This window comes from Vipera ursinii, assembly GCF_947247035.1.
Source record: "Vipera ursinii genome assembly, chromosome: 1".
Lineage (NCBI taxonomy): Eukaryota > Metazoa > Chordata > Lepidosauria > Squamata > Viperidae > Vipera > Vipera ursinii.
In genome coordinates, this window is record NC_139512.1 from 91,548,459 (window position 1) to 91,568,757 (window position 20,299).

General features: G+C 36.5%; 1 protein-coding gene across 1 annotated transcript in view; it reads right to left on the reverse strand.

Annotated features, from left to right (window-relative positions):
* Positions 1-20,299, reverse strand: part of KIF18A (kinesin family member 18A) — a gene marked incomplete at both ends in the record, with an annotated part of 72,838 nt that overhangs the window by 38,421 nt on the left and 14,118 nt on the right. Inside the window, 4 exons of the mRNA XM_083349684.1 lie at positions 10,659-10,897; positions 12,663-12,784; positions 17,196-17,360; positions 18,211-18,379. Coding sequence (XP_083205810.1) covers positions 10,659-10,897; positions 12,663-12,784; positions 17,196-17,360; positions 18,211-18,379 — 695 coding nt within the window. The remainder of the gene's footprint in view (positions 1-10,658; positions 10,898-12,662; positions 12,785-17,195; positions 17,361-18,210; positions 18,380-20,299) is intronic.

Here is a 20,299-nt window from a genome sequence, read left to right on the forward strand (position 1 = left end):
TAAGTCTCTGAATGGCCCAGCCATTTTTTCTGCACTGTTGTCTCATTATCACCTATCTATTCATCTCACCTAGCAGAATTATTTTTCCCCCAGATTAAACATTCATTCATTTCTTAAAACAAATTTCTGGCTGTTATCAATATTCCCTTCAATTTAACATGGAACTATCACGTATTCCTCACTTTAATATCTGCCAACAACAACACAGATAATCTAGGTAACAACAGATTCCCCCCCCCCAAATTTGGATATATTTTAGCTGTTTCATTCATAATTAATTCTGCATGTATATTCCTTAACTGTATACAATCATATTGTCATTGTCATCCAGATCTTTCTCCTATTACTTAACAGACACAAAGTATTTCTTGTTTGGTTGGTCCATCCATGCATCTTCTTTTTTCTACAGTACGAGTTATAATCTTCCATATAGCATGGTGGTTACTAAATAAGACCAAAATATTGATCTCTGCCATCTATCATGACTTCAGTCAATCAATTCTTTTACTAAAATAGAGAGGACATAGGGTGTCATTTGCGAATTTGATGCATTCCTCTTTTATCCCCTCATCTAAATCATTTATGAATGTGTTGAAAATTCCTGGGCTTAAGATACCACCTTGGGGTGCCCTACAGCATGCTTTCCTCCATGTAGATATAATTCCATTGAGGACTACACATTGAGTGCTAGAACTGTTATATTTGGCTCAGCAAATGTGTGCGCTAGAACATGCTGCATAGAAGGCATATATAAAAATAGCTGTGTTGGGGAAAGTTGTATTTTTCCCTTAACAAATATACAAAACAAATGACAAAGATGAGCTTTAAACTGATTTGCACATTCTTAGTTCTTTAATCAAATTTCAATTCACTCATGGCTTCCTTGCTGTCTTTAAGCAGGCCACTTTCAAGGCTTCTTTCATACTTTCAGTATGGGGAAAAAATAGGCCTATTTTAGAAGGGATTTTTATCTGTAACTGAGATAAAGTGGCCAAGTATATTTGCTTATTTAAATAAGCACAACCAACACAAGCTATGAAAAAGGTAACATTACCATACATAAAAACCAATATATTATTACAATCATACAGCACCATGGTGGTAAACAAACCAACTAATGCTCTCCAAAACATATTAAGTAAAAAGACCCTGTAGCCCAGGGGTTGGCAACCTTAAACACTCAAAGAGCCACTTGGACCCATTTCTCACAGAAAACATTGGGAGTCACAAAACCCTTTTGACATCTAAAATGAAGATAACACTGCACATATCCCTTTTTTACCTTTATGCTATGTATAAAAAAAACTATAGTGTGTTGCATTTGTGAAATCAATGAACTGCTACAAAGAAAACAAATTTTTATGCTGGAGAAAGAGGGGAAAAAACCCTTTCTCCTTCATCCCAACAGGTGAAAACAATTTTAATAGCTTATCTACCATCTTTAAATACAGCATAATTATCCCCATACCTCATCTCTTAATTAAAAAAAATCAAAATATTTCATTAAACGTTCTTTACTAAAAGTCCAGTAAGGACAACATATATTCATATTCTCTCTCTCTCTTTCCTCTCCCTCTTTCTTTCTCTCTCTCCCTCTGTCTCTCTTTCTTTCCTCTCCCTCTCTCCCATCCCTCTTTCTCTCCCTCTCTCCAATCTTCTACTCACCTGGCCAGCTGGCCTCACGCTGTTCTCCGACAAGCTGACACACATTCTTATTAGGCTGGCTGTCTCCTGCCCTTGGTCTGCAAGTCCTCTTCCCCCACTAAGTAAGTAAAAGAATATGTGTGTGTGTGTGTGTGTGTGTGTGTGTGTGTGTGTGTGAGAGAGAGAGAGAGAGAGAGAGAGAGTTGCTGCTTTCTGCTGCTTCTTGCTTCCTGCAGAGACGCAGCAAGGGCAGGGAGCCTGCCCAATAAGCTTGTCAGAGAACAGCTTGAGTCCAGCTGGCCAGGTGAGCAGAAGATCGGAGAGAGAGAGAAGGGAAGCACAAGTGCCTCTCTCTCTGTCTCTGTCTCTGCAAATGGTGGAGGAGGACTGGGAGCCACAGTAGAAGGCTGAAAGTGCCACATGCGGCTCCAGAGCCTCAGGTTGCTGACCTGTGCTGTAGCCCAAGAAGAAAAAACAAGGATAATCTACAACATACAGTGTAAAGTCTATAACAACCACTATGTAGGACAAACAGGCAGAAAACTAGCAGAACATATTCATCAACACTGTCTAGTAGACAGAAGACACAATGAAGTTCCTTAATATCACAACACATGGACATATTCACCTATAGTTTCAATTGGGAAACTGCAAGCATCCCAGACCAATCCAAATTCAAAAATGCTAGGGAGTTCCTGGGAGCTTGGCATTTGGATAAATCAGTCATCAATGGACACACAGAAATAAATTATATTTACATGCCATTCAGACAAAAAACTATGAATGAATCAAAAAAGATCAGAACACATCCTTTCCAAATAGGCAACAGCTAGATAAAAAGGCTAAACCCAAACAATTAGGAGAAAGCAATACCCTAATCAAGGGTCTACCAAGGAAAAAAAGTACACCCTCATCTACCCTGGCAGGGAAAGATACCGTTTATAAACAGTAATAAGCTCAACTCACTAGCACTGATGATTTTACTTAGTTGGGTATGAAACATCTGCACGCAAAGAACCATCTCAATATCAAGGACTCCACAAACACTGCATCCTGTTTTTTTTTAAATTAATCTATTTATTCAATTTCTATAGCTATCCATCTCAAACAAGTGACTCTGGGCAGCAAACAATCATAAAACAATCAAAAATAGATACAACACAGTACAAAATTAAATATATATGGCAGCCAATAAAAAATGCCATTATAGATGTCGATATAGGCAGGAAATTAGGCTCTTCACACGCTCCCAGGCTCAGGTACAAAGCTAAGTCTTCAGGGTTTACTGAAGGCCAACAGGGTTGGGGTCATGCTCATCTCTGAAGGGAGAATGCTCCAGAAAGCCTGAGCTTTAACAGAAAGGCATGTCTCCAAATCCCTGCTAGTTGACATTCCTTGGCTGATGGGATCCACAGCATGCTCAACCTGCCAGTTTTTTTCTTCTTTACTAGGCAATGCATAGCCTTCTTAAAATATTGTTTTGAAAATTATACTGCTTAAATGCACTTTGCACAGCCAGATAAACCACTGAAATATATGGGCAGAATAGAATTACAGGTACAATACCTGAAATGTCACGTTTAACATAAAGAACAAGGACCCTTAAGCAAATTGTAGAGGAGACAGAATAGATTTTTTTTAAAAAAAGAATAAAATTGTGGCAACCAGCCCTAGGACAAACAACTCTTACTTTAAACGTGATCTAGAAACAATGAATATGCAGAAGTCAATGCTATAGGGAAATTCAAGAACCTTTCTAGTAATTAAGATAATATATTTGATCTTAGTTATAAGGCCAAGAAGCAACAATGTCTTAAATTTTGACAAGCAGACTATTACATTACAGCAAAGTGGGAATGTCTGGGTTCTATAGAGCAGTTTGAATGAATCCAATGGTCATTGTGACTATGCAACAGCACTCTGGCTACTTCCCCTGTTTATAAAAAGTTCAATTTACTGGAGATACCACTATCCCTCACCCCAAGTTAATAATTCAGATTAATGTATAACCAGAAACAGTGGAACTATTTCCCAGCTTTACACTACTAATCAGCAAAAACTGCCTTCTATTTACTTCCTAAAATCTGTATCAAAAAAACCCTAGAAAAGTCACCCTCTGTCTTGAATAGATGCTTTTTCTGATGGTCAAGGAAGATGTTTGCCCATATAATCCAATTAAATCTGTCAAAGAGTTAACTTTAAATATTTGAGAGATTTTAAAATATTAATTTATGGTGTGTCATAAATGGGTGTTTCAGGAAGAAGTGGTGGTTGGCAGCTCAATGGGCTGTGTTTACGGATTATAACAATGAAGGCATTACTTTCATTAAAAAAATAAGTTTGTTTACTGTAAGGCATGGGCATTCTGCAAAATGCCCTAAGAGCAACTGGGAAGGAAATCTGTGAAAAAGAAAAACATTTTGGTGAGTGCCAAGTTTTAGAAGCTTTGCCAACACAAAGTACGGAAACCATTTTAAAATTAACAGTAAATGTAAGTGTTCAAACTATAAACCAGATAAGCAGATAAGCAGAAAATATTGCCAACAATATGCTGAACTTCATTGCAATGAGCCATATTTCAAACAGTACTAAAATACATTAATAAAAAACAGATTGCAAGGGTTTGCTGTAGCACAAATGGAAGCTAGTAAGAAAAAGAAAACCCTAGGACTTTAAAAATGGCTACTTGGTGTCATATAAATCAAATCCGCAGCAAATACACTAAATGGAGTATCCTAAATTATCCTGCGATCAAATCTGGTCAAAATATTGGCGATAGAGCAACTTCTCCCCATCATTAAGCAGCCTTGTGGGATTGACTTTGTGTATTGAATAGAATTAACAAAAAGAAAACATGCCTTAAGAACACCTGTTCTACATCAGCAGTGGAATATTAGATGTGGCTATCTAGAAGTATATTCCACTAGGCTCTTTAGCATGTTAAATGAGGTTGTATTTGTAGTCTCTTATTTAGACGAACCCGGCGGGATTAGAAACAAACAGAAAAATAACAGAAGCCAAGTAATCAAAGACATATGTCAGAGTGTTCTATCAGCTGGGTACAAAATTTCAGACTGAAATAAATCCTTTCGATACACCTGATCAGAAAATATTGAGCAGTTTTCATTTTTTATTTAATAGCCATCTTTCCTAAAAGGAACAGGGGAAAACCATTTTTTTAATGCCAGAAAGTGCTATTTCATACTTAATAAGTCTGTGCAAAACTTCCTCATGGACTAACGTTATGGTTTAAAATAAACTGTGCACAAACCTATGTCAACATGCATTAGGGATCTGTCTGAATCATTACACTGAGGAACAGAACAACTTGACCAATCTGAGCCTCAGGTATTAGCTAAAGAAGGGACACTTGAGGAGATACAAATGCAGCCTGAGTCAGCTGATCCAGAATGCCACCTGATACCAAGCCTAGCAACACATTGCAAATTAAAAACGTTGAAGGGTGTCAAGCCACCTACTTGAAAGAGAAAACAAATGTGCATTTGTTGCTTGCTTCCTACTTCACATTATACTATATCAAGAGAGCCAGAAGAAAGTGCCATTGGCATTAAAGAAGTTAGGGAGGATGAGATATTTTTAAAGATCAAAAAAATTACTAACTTACTTTCCTTGAAACACACAAAAAAAGCCAACAGTACTGTTCAAATTATGCCGCAGGTTGGTTTTTTTTTCTATTCTTTCTTAGGAACATATGGTGTGTGTGTGTGTGTGTGTGTGTGTGTGTGTGTGTGTGTGTGTGTGTATATATATATATATATATATATATATGGATCCTTGGTTTTTCGGGTTTTTCCCCGCGTAGAACTAAAGGTGTAGGCGCAACGTTTCGACGAAATCCCATCCGTCATCATCAGGCTAGTGGTTTCTGCTTCCTTCTTCTGGGAGAAGTATGTGGCTGTTTGTTTTTCTTTTTTAAACTGCCAGAGGGGGTGTGTTCTGTGAGTGGAAGTGTGCTGATTGGGTGGGGATTATGTGTGTTCTGATTGGATGGGAGTGTGTTTTGAATGGTGGGGGTGTTCTGATTGGGTGGGGGTGTGTTTTGAGTGGATGGGCTGGTCTCAGCTGCCAGCCTTAGACCTGAGCTGGTGAGTTGTGCTGTTTTTGTTTGCCTTCGTGTTTGTGGTGGTGCCATGTTTTTATAGTGGGTGTTTTTATAGTGGGTATATAATATATATATATATTATTTCAAGAAACAAGCAAGGGTTTAACATGCATGTGATATAATTTCAGACCGGCATGCAGAATGAATCTGAACGCAAATTATTCCAATACACATACCTGCGTTAAAAAAAAAAAAAGTTTTAGATACACTTAGTCATGTCATGGTAGGACTCCAGAAATCTCTATTGATAAGGAACTAATGCAAGAATGAGCATGACGTCAACTAATGGGGAAAGTGTGAAAATAATATTTAAAAATATGACTCATAGATCACAAGTGTAGATTTTATGTCAAAGAGAAAGATGAACAACACTTCTGATTGGCTTTGGGACAAAATAACAGTGTAGATTTTTTTTAAGGAAAAAAAAAGAATTAAGAACTAACATTAACACATGCTTGAGAAGTTATTTCTAGAATCTGTGCTAAACCAAGTCTGCTAGGTAATCTGGACATGTTAGAATAAAGCATCAATATAGTAATTTTGGTGAAGATGATTGGCCCAATTAGTTTGCTAATCATACAGTCTGATTCTTTTAACAGCCTTCTGACTCCTGGAATTTTGAGGTGCAAATTTTGCCCAGTGAACACAGAATCAGAAGACAGTATCCAATGCTATAACATTTTAAAAGCAGCAAATGCAACATTGAAGAAGTGAGAAAACAGCTTGCACTGAAAAAGAATTCCTACTATTTCATTATTATTAAAAAAGAAGGCAGAAATGAAACGGAAGGATCTTTCTGGCCATGTGATGAATCATACAAGCGAGAATGAACAATGGATGATCCCATGCTTTTCACCAGAATTCACAACAATTAGCTTCCTTCAGTAAAATAATTGGCTTTGTTTCTGGTCATAGAGGAAGCAATGAACACTTTATTCTGTCTTTAAGAATGGATTTATCCCTCTACTAATGCACAAGAAAGAAATGGAATATCTGAAACTATGCCAAGAATCTTCATCCTGACAGAAATACTAGCAAGTAAATGCCTGGTTGGAAGTGGAGTTCTTCTATACAACTTAGACACAGAGAGGGCATGGATCACACTATCAATCTGAACTGGACACATGCGCCTTTAAATGCCAGATCCCTTTAGAGCTTGTGCTCTGCTTGACTTGTATACTAATTTATGCTGCACTCAGTAAAAGTGAAATGAGAGCTTTTTTTCAGGGTGAAGATGAGAAAATCCCTCTGCTAAAATAATGACTTACTTTGCATCATTTCTTTTCTTTATGAACCATTATTTCATCAAAGTCTTAGCCATGATTCTCCTTATATTCTCTCCGTTCTGAAAATAGACTTCCAGGGATGTCTTGTTTTCTTAAGAGTGCAAATTAACAAGCCTTTCCCAGGACTAGTCCCTGGGTCATCATCGCTTAGTTAATCCTGGATATTATCAATAGAAACACAGTAATGCTATATAAAATACAAGACAGAAGTATTTTCTTCAGCAAAATATGGAAGTGGAAGAATGAAGATCGAATCAAGAATCTGATATTTTAACTAGCCAGTGGATTGCATAAGAGCGAAGCCTGCTAGATGGCTCCATGACAGTTGAACACACTCATTTTTGCTACTATTTTGCTGTTCGTATCATTTTAATTGAAGTTGCTTGTTTTTCTATGCTTTTTTCTATGTATTTTAAGTGTTTTATTGTTATAAAAAGGGAGCTTTTTTAATGGGGTACACCAGAGTCACGTGAGATGAGTATCTATACCAATAGGATACATACAGTAACTAATTAAGTATAAATGGATTGAGAAGAAGGGGAAGACTGAGAATGTCATGGTTGAAACGAGTTGATGAAGTTCTCAAATGCAGAAGTGAGAAGTTTAAAGAAATAAAGGAAGCAATGTATGGATGAGGTGAAAGTAAGAATGCTTTGCAAAAATGGAAATGTGTACAAAGAAGTTTGGTATTGCTGAAAATACAAAAATGCAGATTTTGTTAGATTTCTTCTTTTATTTACCTTACCCCTTCTTTTTCTTTATCTGATACCTCACTTCCTTTAACTCAGTTTCTTATTCGGTTTTTTGCATTTTGTATAATGCTGCTTATCCCAGAAAGAAATTATTTGATGGGTATGTAGGTACGTATATAATCTGAGATTGGTAAAATAAGGACCTAGATTATTGGGGCAATATGCAGCCATTTGTAAATGGCTCAGAGAATGCTGTAAAGCACTATGAAGCAGTATAGAAGCCTAAGTACTATTGTTATTATCATCAAACTCTATTTAGGAGCAAGCTGAACTCATACCTCTTTCCTTTTTTAATCCCAATATTATAAGATTAAATGATACTTTATTTATTTAAAAGAATATGGCTACCCATCCTGCAAAACTCTGAATGACTCACAAAAATAATAAAATCACAAACAATAAGCAAGAAAACTGGTCACCCGACTTCTCATCTCCATACACGAAATCTATTTCAATTCTCAGGTTCCAACCTTACTCTATCAATTCCTGAGGGAAAAGCAAGTCTGCTAGAGCTTTCTCAAAAGCTAAAAGTGTGGGGGCCCCGCCAGACTCCAAGGGGAAGGGTATTCCATAGGATACGGTCTGCTACAGAAAAGACACACTTCTGAGGTCCCACTAGATGGTACCGGTAGTATTTAACAAAAGGAACCTAGAGTAGGCTTACAATATCCAATCTGGTGGAATGGTCAGATATCCTTGGGGAGAGGCAGTCCTACAAATAATCTGGCCCTGTGCCAGGTAATAAGCAGCATCTTGAATCCGAGTGAGAAGTGACCAAGATGTGAATCATTGTGTGAAAGGCCTCCCAATCCAGAAATGGTACCATTGGTGTATGAGACATTTAATTTATTGAGTATATTTATTTGCCACCCACCTCAATGCAGGGCAACTCTGGACAGTTTACAATATTAAAAGAATACAAAACTATAATTAAAACAATAGAAAACTATAATTAAAAGAGGGGAGGAGAGGAAGCAAGATGCACAGGGGGAGGAGAGATTTGGATCTACCATTAGTTGATAAACCACTTCCAGTAAGATATTCCCCCAGTAGGGCTTCAGGCCAACTGGCAAAGCCAAGCCTTCAGGTTCTTGCAGAGAGAGAGAGAGAGAGAGACAGCGCCAATCTGACTTTCAGGGGGCAAATTGTTCCAAAGGGCCAGGGCCATGACATACAGTAGAAGGCTCTACTCTTGGACCTGCCAGAGGGAATTTCTTGACTGACGAGATCCCCAGCAGCATCCTCTGTCGGCATGGGTGGGGTGGGCTTGTCCCATAGGGCTGAGATGGTTCTTCAAATAACCTGAACCTATGCCATGCAGGGCTTTATAGGTAATGACCAATATCTTGAATTGCACCTGGAAGCAGACCAGCTGTCAATGCAGCTCACAGAATAGAGGTGTAACATGAGCAACCCTAAGGGCCCAAAAGACTACTCACACCACTGCACTCTGCACCAGTTGAAGCTTCAGGTTGCTCTTCAAGGGAAGCTCCATGTAGAGCACATTGCAGTAGTCCAAACATGAAATAACCAGGACTTGAATGACTGAGTACAGGGATTCCTGATCCAATAGCCAGTATTCTCTAATTTGCATCAATGTTTTAATCATACTTACTAGTAGTTACATATATGTATTTTTAAAAACCCTGCATTGCTTGGTTCATAAATGAATTAAAAGTCTAGTGCCCCAAAATGGAAATATTTCTGTTACTTTGACAACTAAACCCTAAGCAATGATGCTGCATGTGAAATACGGGTTTTAAAGAAATAATGATCACTGTGTAACAGGTGGTGATTTTTTTAAGCCTCTATGCACAAAGTCTATTTCCTGTTCAACATCTTGAAAAGATTATAAACTAAAAAAAACCCCCACTAAAAAGCTACAATGAGGATCTGCATTAATCTCCACCCAAACATTTTCTTATTAAAAATATAAGCCACGACTTAGCAGCTGCCAAGTTTTGACCCTCCCAGGAATGATGAAACAGTTTTTGTTAATTCATGCCATTTTATATGTTGCCTGTTTTTTTTTTTTAAAGAAACCGAATGCCACAAGATTTGGAAAAGAGCCTCTTTCAACTTGGTCCAAATCATCAATGATCAGGTACAATTGGGGCCAAATTCAAATTTAGGAATTCAACCCTTTATTTTCCCAACTGATTAGTAACCTCATAAATGGAAATAACATAGGCATTTTAAGAGAATGTCCTGAAAGTTCCATCAGATTACTGAATTGGGAATAACTATTCTGATATTTTTAGCAGTTCAAATTGTCGTATAGCAATTTGCTTTTGTCTGGACAGAGACACTCTACCTGTATTTTCAGGCAAACGATAAACTCAATATCCATCCTGCAAGTCATTCTTGGACAAATGATGAACCATTTGCCAGAGACTAGAGTAGACCAGTCATGAAGACCTGAGAAAAATTATGCTATGATATGCCTATATGTATAAAGATCAGAACAGTAGTAGCAACAGTAGCCATCCAGTCTTTTCATTACGAGATGGGCAGCAAATAAATTTAATAAATAAATGAAATAGTGTTCCCCATGACACTGAGATAGCTGAATTATGATGTCTAACAATTATCCAATTTTCCAGAGGCTTCATTACACTACTTTCCTGCTGGTTTGGACCAACGTGAAAACATTGGGAAAGGTTCATTTTGTGAAAGGTTCTAGGGAGGTAAGAAATCTATTTTATCTCCCTTGCATTTAATTGATGACACCACAGTAAATTCTAGGAAAATATCCATTAAGCTTTGTTAGGCTTTATTGTAAATTTGCCTTTTGATATAAGGTCATTTTCTGTGAATATGTTAACATTTTATACACAAAATATAGCTACTTACTACAGGGAGTGTTCCGATAGCTCACAAGCTGTGGAAATGACATGACAGCAGACATCATGGGCTGATCGTTTTGATCTGATTCTTCTTCAACAATCTGGTCAGCCCAAATTACAACTTTCTCTCTGTGAATGAGCTGTTTTAACTCCCCAAAATCATCCTCAATGACACCATTGGCTAACTGCATCCTTTTTAAAGCAATATACTGTTTTATTAAAATTGGAAGTGAAAAATTCAGGATTCTGTAACAATAAAAAGAAAATTGTTAGTATCTTGAAAACATCTTAGGTGACAGCCCATCAATTTTATTTAGTAACAATAAACAATCACACACAGACAATTAAAATGAAATACAAATATTTGGAAGGAAGAGATACAAATGATTTCACTGTTCAATATTTTGATATGAGATTGATCTTCCACCCTCCCTCCCTTGCAGCTGCCTAAATCAACAGTAATTATTTTCCAGCAAAAATTCTCATAGAGTTCTCTTTAGCAAGATTTATTGAGTTGGATGGAATGAGGTTACAAAAATGTCAGCAGCCAAACTGTTTTCAATTTAGAACCAATAGACTGCAGTGTACATTAATGTAGTGGTTTTCTGATACTTTAACAGCTCTTTGATGGAGTGGCAAGGAGGCTGGTCTCTTCACTAACTCTTTGCAGCTGGTCACTTGCACATTGTTTCTTGAATCACTATCAGTTTCAGAATCAGCTCCTACACAATGCTTCATAGTTTAACCACCTGCAGCTGCTTTTTGTTCATGGGACATATCTTTCTTTAGGACACTATTGTTTGCCAGAATGTATGTTCTTTGATCATCCTACCTAAAAAATTTTTTTGGAGCCAAATAAAATCAGGTTAAAGCTATTGCATGGGTCACCTGCAAAACCCATTTTATTTTTTTCCTGAAGTAATTCCAGGAAAGGGCTAAAGTTATGCCTTCTTTGGAATTAGTTCCAGAATTGTTAGAAGAAATAGAAAAGTCCAGAAGCTTTGACTTTCTTTATATTAAAGTACGCTGGACAACTTGTATAGATCAAGTATACTACTTTCTTGCACTCTTTCTTGCAAAGGTCTACTTTTGGTCTTTTACGGCATTCTGACGTTTGTGATAAAAAGTAGGTGGGATATTAACTACTTTTACTTGTTTTCTGGAGAATGAATTACCATTTTCAAATGATTTTAAAATCATTAAAGATTATGATTTGAGTATTTTTTTAAAAAAAATATTGAAACATTAAATTAATTCCAACTAATTACATTTCATTGTCTTAAACTCCTCTTTCCATTACTTTGTTTCATTACACATACAGTATAAATTCCATTTAAGAATCATATCTAAAGAAAAACATAGAAGCTTATTCCAGTTTAAAATAATGATTATTTTCCTGCTTGGATATTTACATCACCTTTCTCAATACAGTGGTACTTTGGTACTTATTGCTAATTTATTCCAGGAGGAGCAATGAGTACTAAAAGTGACAAGTCCGAGGAATCCACGTGACTTACCACGCAAGCCTTTATTTAGGCTGGAAGAAGTAGACAGTCACGAGGCAGCTGAGGCCAGCAAGTTCTACCATGCACGTCGAGTACCGAGAGAAAGATGGGACAAGATTTCTGCTTCAAAATGCGTCGAGTACCAAATTTGACGAGTTTTGATGTAGTCAACTACTAAGGTATGACTGTACTGTTCCAAGTCTTATGTGAACTATAATACAGTCACATAGCATACTTTCACATGCTGGGCATGATTTTTATACTACATGCTAAAGAATTTAGCCTCATGCATCTTTAGATGGAGCAAAAAAAATGTTCTGAATGGGACGCTTTAAATTTTCTAAAAGGAAAATAAGATGGATTCCATTTATGGCTTTTGCGGAAAACTGTTCAAATGATCCATTGCCATTTTCACACAGTTAAGATAATTACAGATTTTATGGCCCTCAAAGATATTTTTTAAATAGAAAATATAATTGAATGCAGCATTTTTATTACAGACTTACTTTTCTGTCTGCTTATGCCACTGTTCTTGTTGGGATGCCAGCCTTGTCATGTATTCAATTTGTCTTTTCAAATCCTGAATTTCCAATTTCAAGTGACAACACTCCACTTCTCTATGTAGTTCCTTGAAACAAAATTGAAATTGAAATCAAAATTATACACCAAACAACTGAAAAGTATCAGAATATAACTTTTATAATAACCATGCAAGCTATTTATTTCAAAAGTGGGCATGACTCTAGGGTTGTCCACAGAGCGTGATCAGAAGGCAGATGAGACCTTGTGGTCAAAGCTCTGTGACACATAAAAACAAGCAGAGCATCAATCACACGATTGTGGCTGCCATCTGAAGTTTTTTTGACCATACTCTAGGGGACATCCCTACATGATTCAGAACCTTATTATATAATAAGGAAAGTTGGGCAATGTTATACAATTGTAGAACATCTTAATTTAAAAGAAATCAGGCAAACCCGGTAGGAAGCCAAAGACAGGTAATATCTTGATTCTTTCTTTTCTTTTTTTTTTTTTTTTTTGGGGGGGGGGGGGAGACAGTTCACATTATTTCCAGCCAAATTGGTCAACAGCAAACAAACAACGGTGGCTATTGGTTCCCTAAATTTGGTTAAAGCTAAGAACCATGAGGACAATTGAATTAATGTGTTTCAAGATAAAAATGCAAAAAAAGGAGTCCTTGCTCGGGACAAAGCCCATCTTAAGTCTTGGTTTATTGTCAAGAAAATGAGTGTCAACTGATGACAAATCAGGGAAGCCCAAGAGAGTAGGCCAGAATGATAACACTGCCCATGTGCTGATGCCTAGAAACCATCCAGACAAAGGCAAGAGGATCTACTGGCTCTGATGGTAGAAAATTATGGGGGGGAAAATGGAGAACACCCTTTGGCAGGAGGTCTTTGTTAAAATAAACTTTATTACTACGTGAATGAAAGCAAATATACATGGCCCAGGATAATGTTGCAGGATCCAATCTGGGTCAGTCACCAAAACCAGAGGTTTAGTCTTCCCAGATTTCAGACTTGTGCTCTAGCTCCTCCTCAGGGAACTTCTCTCTACATTCTGGAGAGAGAAGTTCCCTGAGGAAAGGCTTCTTTCTCTGTGTAGGAGACATTCTGGTAGAGAGAAGTTCCCTGAGGAGTGGCTCCTTTCTCTGTGTAGGAGACATTCTGGTAGAGAGAGGTTCCCTGAGGAGAGGCTCCTTTCTCTGTGTAGGAGACATTCTGGTAGAGAGAAGTTCCCTGAGGAGAGGCTCCTTTCTCTGTGTAGGAGACATTCTGGTAGAGAGAAGTTCCCTGAGGAGAGGCTCCTTTCTCTGTGTAGGAGACATTCTGGTAGAGAGGTTCCCTGAGGAGAGACTCCTTTCTATGTGTAGGAGACATTCTGGTAGAGAGAAGTTCCCTGAGGAGAGGCTCCTTTCTCTGTGTAGGAGACATTCTGGTAGAGAGAAGTTCCCTGAGGAGAGGCTCCTTTCTCCGTGTAGGAGACATTCTGGTAGAGAGAAGTTCCCTGAGGAGAGGCTCCTTTCTCTGTGTAGGAGACATTCTGGTAGAGAGAAGTTCCCCGAGGATGGGTTCCAGCACAAATCTAAAAACTCTGAAGACTAAATCTCTGGTCCTGGTGACCAACCCAGATTGGATCCTGCATTATTATCACATATTGATTTATAAGCCATCTAATTGTGAGGTATATCAAAATATATATTGTGAGGCATATATTAAAAAAAATACATCATAAGAACCATAAAAAGAAACCCATCAGAAACCAAAAGAGCAGGAAATATATCAGGGAAATATAGAAAGATGCTGTTCCTGAGGGCAGGACAATCATGCATACGCTAAGACTATACTTTAGAATTTCTAGCATTTTAAAAAAAATCATAGCAATTGTGCTTTCTGTTTATTAGCACGTTTCAAGATGCTGACAACTGTTGATCAGTTTTGTCATTAACAAAATGCATAACCTTCATTAAAGTCTATTATATGGAAAATACTGTTTCAAGAATGCAACTTGCTTCTTTTTTTCTTATAATTTATACTTGGCTTTTCTTCCAAATGTATGTATCTTTTACCTTTCCATGAGGAGCAAATGACAGCAGTTTATCATAAGAGTCCAGTCTATGCCTGGTTTGCATGATACATGAAGCCAATTGAGAACCACTCAAGGAGAGAAGCTGTCCCATGCTTTTGCTTTTTTTCTTTATTTGGTTAATGAATAACATTCCCAAGTTCCCATTAAGGCCTTCTGCTAAAGTAGGCACAAGTAGGCAAACCTATGACTCGTGGGCCACATCTGGCTTGTAACTGTAATAAGTTAACTAACCTTGAAGAACAGGAAGAACTGCAACCAAGAGTTGATTTTCCCTATTTCTCACAAAGATTAATCTTAAAATAAAAACAGAATTAGCATTCATGACATCGGTTTCCTAAAGCTAGTCTACCTTGGAGGACTGACACCAGTCTTGCAAATATCAATGTGCTCCCTCCCTCACTTCCATTATCTCTGTGAAAATTAGGGAGAGATAAGTCTGAGATGCTTTTTCAAACTACATTTCTGCCTCAAACGCAAATTTCTTTTATCTTACTGTTCTCTTAACTGCAGCTTTCCCCTTGTTCCTCAAGGTTATTCCTACTGCCCAAAACACTAACCCGAAGTCTGCAAAACTACTTCCATGCTAAAATTCAGCAGGAAAGGCCCCTTTCCCCTACTATATGAGTTAGTACTTTGAGCAAAGGGTGGGAGAGGCAAATTAAGGAAACAAACAGAAACCTTTAGTTTTTGCAAGGTTTATTATTGCTATTTACACCTTTGTATTCCAAACTGCTAAACCCTAAAAGTAAGAATATTTCATTCCCAAAGTGCAGTCATCATTAGAGTGGCTACATTTTGTTTTAGGGCAAATCAGCTCCCAGTCAACTGTAATTCAATGAAGTTCAAAACTATCCTAATGCAAGCCTGTATAAGTAGCTAAACAAAACAGTATTGAATGTTCATAATATAGACAATACAGCATTTTACTGAATTTATAATATAGATAATATAGCATTTTCTTTTTACTGTATCACAAGCACACCCACAAAGGCCTGTATCTGCAAAGGCGTAAGTCATAGTTAGCTAAAACAACTACTGTTTTGAATAACTGGTGAAATATTCAATGCCATATTGAAAGCCAGACTCCAGTAATTTTGACTCAGAAGATCTTGCCTTATTTTCAATAATTTACCTTCCTCCCAGTTTGTCTTCTGCCAGATTTATTTTCAAAATCAAACTCTTGAATTATAGAACAGTAAATAAGAAACCCCATTTTATCTTCAACTAAACAATACATTCCAGTGTGCTGCACCCACCCCAACAAGATTGCACATTTTGTTATTCCTAAACAGACACTGTTAGAAGTCAGCTGCATAGGAAACTCTTGGAACTCATGGAAAAGAATTATTGGCATGTAGAGAAGAACACAGAGAGAATTCCTACATTCAAAGTGCATCGCTTCCAATCATGAATCCGGGAGTTCTTTATACTGATAGTTATTTCAAGAGGAAACACTCAAGATTCTATTCAGATGTTACAAAAATGGATAAGCTAAATATATGAATCAAAGTGGTGTAGTTTTGCCTGCTGGTATTGTATATATGATATAGGCACAGATGGAAGGTTTGGTCAAACATGATAAATAAAAGGTGTCAATGCCTAAACATTGCTTAATGTTAATACATTAATTTGAGCCCATTGGAAGCTTGTTCCTTTATTTCAAATACAATAATCTAAATACAAGAATGCCTTATCCAAAACACCAGCATTACTTCAATTTGTTTAACAATGGGATTTGTTCCAATGTCCTGACTTTTCTGGTCTCTAATTAATGATTCATATATATATATATATATATTTAAATTTAAAAAAACCCTAAAATAACTCAGAATCAAAAAAATTATAGTTGGAAGATGTCATCATATCCTATCTCCCGCCCTTTGCAGGATGTCATTAGAGAATTACTATTGAAACCCATATGTATTATAAGCACAAGGTTACTCCGTAGAATAACCAAAATATGTCATCACATTCTGACAGTAAAGTTGTCTCTATAACTCAGCATTGCAATAATTTTCAGGATAAGTAAATACAGCTGTGATTAGTCAGTCATGGAAATTTATGATTGTTTATAGCGAATTGTTTACATCCAATTTATGAGTGGAAAAATGCTTGCTTTCTGTGGCTATACAAGAGGTTGATTTTTCTCCCCTTGAAAAATATACACAGTGCAGGATAAAGATCAGCTAAGATTGGTTAATATTACAACCACCTGCTCTTAATATTTTTAATAATTATTTTATACTGTTATTTCTGATGGATATAGGAATGTTGTTTATAATTGGTGATGCTGATGGTGTCTCAGAGTTATTATGCATGTTTGATTATTATATACTTAATAAGCCACTATATATGGAGTTGGAAGCTTATAAATTCTATAAGTAACTTACTGCTTAGAAACAAACAATCAAAAGAATGAAGCAGCTTACTGGAGGAATATGATGATCTTGACCCAGGAAGCGCATTTCATTCTCCAACCTATGCAACCAATTTGTGTTGTCCTCAAAACGTTTGGCTTCCTCTTCTTTTTTCTTTTCTAGATGCACACGGCGACTTTTAAGCAAAGCAAGCCGGTGCTCAAGTTTTCCAGTTGCCTATAATGTAAGAAGTTTAACTGGTTACTGCTGAAAACAAACAGGGCACACATTCTTCTGCCAGATTACCTTAACCCTAATCCTTATGATTCGTTGTCTTAAAATCTAGGACAAGTAGCACTACTAATAGCTGTTGGAACAAAAAAAAAGGAAAGCAGATTCCAGCGGTGCTAGTGATGCTTCTCATAGGACACATTTTGAGAATTTAAGCTGGCTGATCAGTAAGAAAGAAAACTAGGATCAGAATCTCATCACTTTTGATTTTAGATGGACTGGCAAGAAAGACAACCCAAGCAGATTCGACGTTGAATGCAAGCAAGCATTGAGCAACAGTAGCCAGATATATTGCATAATTAAGCAAGATATTTAAAAAGTAAAATTCCAATTTAAAAGTTAAAAGTCCAGAGTACTTCAAAAGAAAATATTTCATAGATTCTGTGTAACAACAGAATTGCCCAAAGGCTGATTTGTTTAGTTTAAAGCTTCAACCTCCCAAATAACTGTAAAATCCAAGGGTGTTTTTTCTAATGTTTTAAAACATTAAAGTTGCATTTATTTTAAACAGTTTCCTTTTCATTGTATTGCCAATTTTCTGTCATTACTGCTTATCTGTTTGATTGGGGGAGGGGGGTGGGTGGAAAATCTTTAACAGGTTCCCAAATTTTTTTAAATTTTTTTTGAAAATAAGGTCACCTAGTTAGCTTTGTGCCTAAGGTGAACTAAAACTCACAGTATCCCAGTTTCCAGCATGATGCCTGAACCACTACACCAAACTGACTCTCCGACATTAAATGTAGTAGCACTTCAAAAACACAGAAAGATAGCAGTATCTGTTGTATAAATTGCTTACCTTTTCCAATCTCTCTGGTGAGCAGGAACATACTGTTTTAACTTGTTCATGGCAATGTTTCTGATAATGTGTTTTAAGGACATTTTCTTTTAGTTGTAACTCAAGATTGAGGAACTCTTTCCTGATTTCCTCTCGATTTGCAAACACACACTTCAAAATTTCTTTAAACCTGTCCCAAACATTTATATAAATGAAGCCAGTTACAGAAACAAAACACGTTTAGGTTAAAATATCATTGGCTAATTCTAATATCATTGTGACATATACTAAAATCTCCAGGTTTCAGGGAGAAACTTGTTTCCTCAGGAGGCATGCAGTGAAGATCAAGTATCTGTACAGGGCTAACAAGGCATTTCTTTCATAACCTTTCTAGCTTAATAGTAAGAACCTACTGTCAGCTGTTGAGATTTTTCAAACACCGCCTCACCTAGCCTATGCAGATAATTCAATCTTTTTTTAGGTGGGAATTATGGAAGGTATGAAATTGCAGATGAACTTCCTAAAGCAATGATGTTTTTGAGGATTATAGTATTAAAACATTCTTTCCGGGGCCTGTTAATAGGACTAAAGGTGAATGGGCTATATAATAACACCATTATCATACTTTTCCTTCTAGGACTTCCCTTCTTGAAGGTGAAAAAAAAGGATTATATTTGTACAATTAAAAAAATAAATGAAAGCGCAATCTAATTTTCTAAAATCGTTCCCGCAGCAATCCTGCTGGCTGCAACTAATGGAAGTCTCTTCTTTTATTGACGAGTGGGAGTATCTCCTCATTGCATATAATGAAATACATTTGACCAGGTCATGTAGGGTGTAATGGGAAAAAAAAATATATAATGTACCTCCAGGCTTGCCAGCCTGCTCTCTCATCATTCCTCATTTGGGGACTTTCCAAAATTAAAGTTTCTGATGTTGGTAAACTCCAGCCTTAAAGGATGGGAGGAAATCTAAAGAGGTAATCTAAGCCTGAATTTTCCTTTCTGAGGCAGAAATCCAACGAATGCAGTGATCCTTGGAATATTGTCCCAGGGTCATAATACTGCCTTTAAAGATAAACTATGGATTTAAAGATGAGACTACTGGGCAATACTATTTGTAAGAAAGTAGAGTAGTGGGTCTAAAACTTCTAAGAACTCACAGCCTCTATTGAGGAGAACCCCCCCCCAAACATTTAAGAACTTTGATCTGTTATGTTTTAACAGTTCTGCCTTTATTAACTGTTTTTAACAGAAAGGTTAAAGACCCTTTAATTGGAGTATTAAAATACTTGTTACCATGGGAAGGTTTTATGGTAAAAACTGAGATGTTTCACACATAGTAATTAGTTCCTATGATCCTCCCTTTGGGATTATTTCTATATATGGAGTTATCGCAGCTCTAGTTAAAACTTCTCAGATATATAACAAAATAAAATTACATAATGTGTTTATTATCCAGAAAAAAGTGACAAAAGTTGCCTCATTATATACAGTTTTACCTCACAATTTTCCAGTGTATTTTTATCCTTTTTAAAGAAGTCTTTGATTATTTTAATTGTTTTAATAGTAAAATCACCTACGCACAATCTCTATTATGGCATTTTAAAAATCCCACTTTGTAGTAACTATTTTTTTAAAAAATTTTTTAAAAAAGCCACACAATGTTGTTTTTATGCCGGGCTAAAAGCATTTTGAATTCTGACTTACAAAAAAAAAATCTGAACAAGTTAAACAATTGCATTTTTAGTCCCTCAAAATGCCTGGTCCAGAATTTAGTAGCTTTGTGCATTTTCTTTGTGCATTTCAGCTATTTTTTTCCATTCAATTTCTAGAAATTCAAAGGACCATCTTTTAAAAACACAGCTACGATTTTCCTCAAAACAGACTCCAGCAATTAAAGCATATCAAATACTGAAACATAGTTGATATACAAACAAAAGAAAAGAATACTAGTGTATTAATCAAATAAACCATTAAAATCATTTTCACCAAAATTAAGCACAATAGCCTTCTTATAAAGAAAGGTTTTAACAATATGATCAAAAATTGGTAAAAAGGAAAAAAAATAAAAATTCTTTAAAAGGGAGTCCTAAACCCTAAGGATAAAA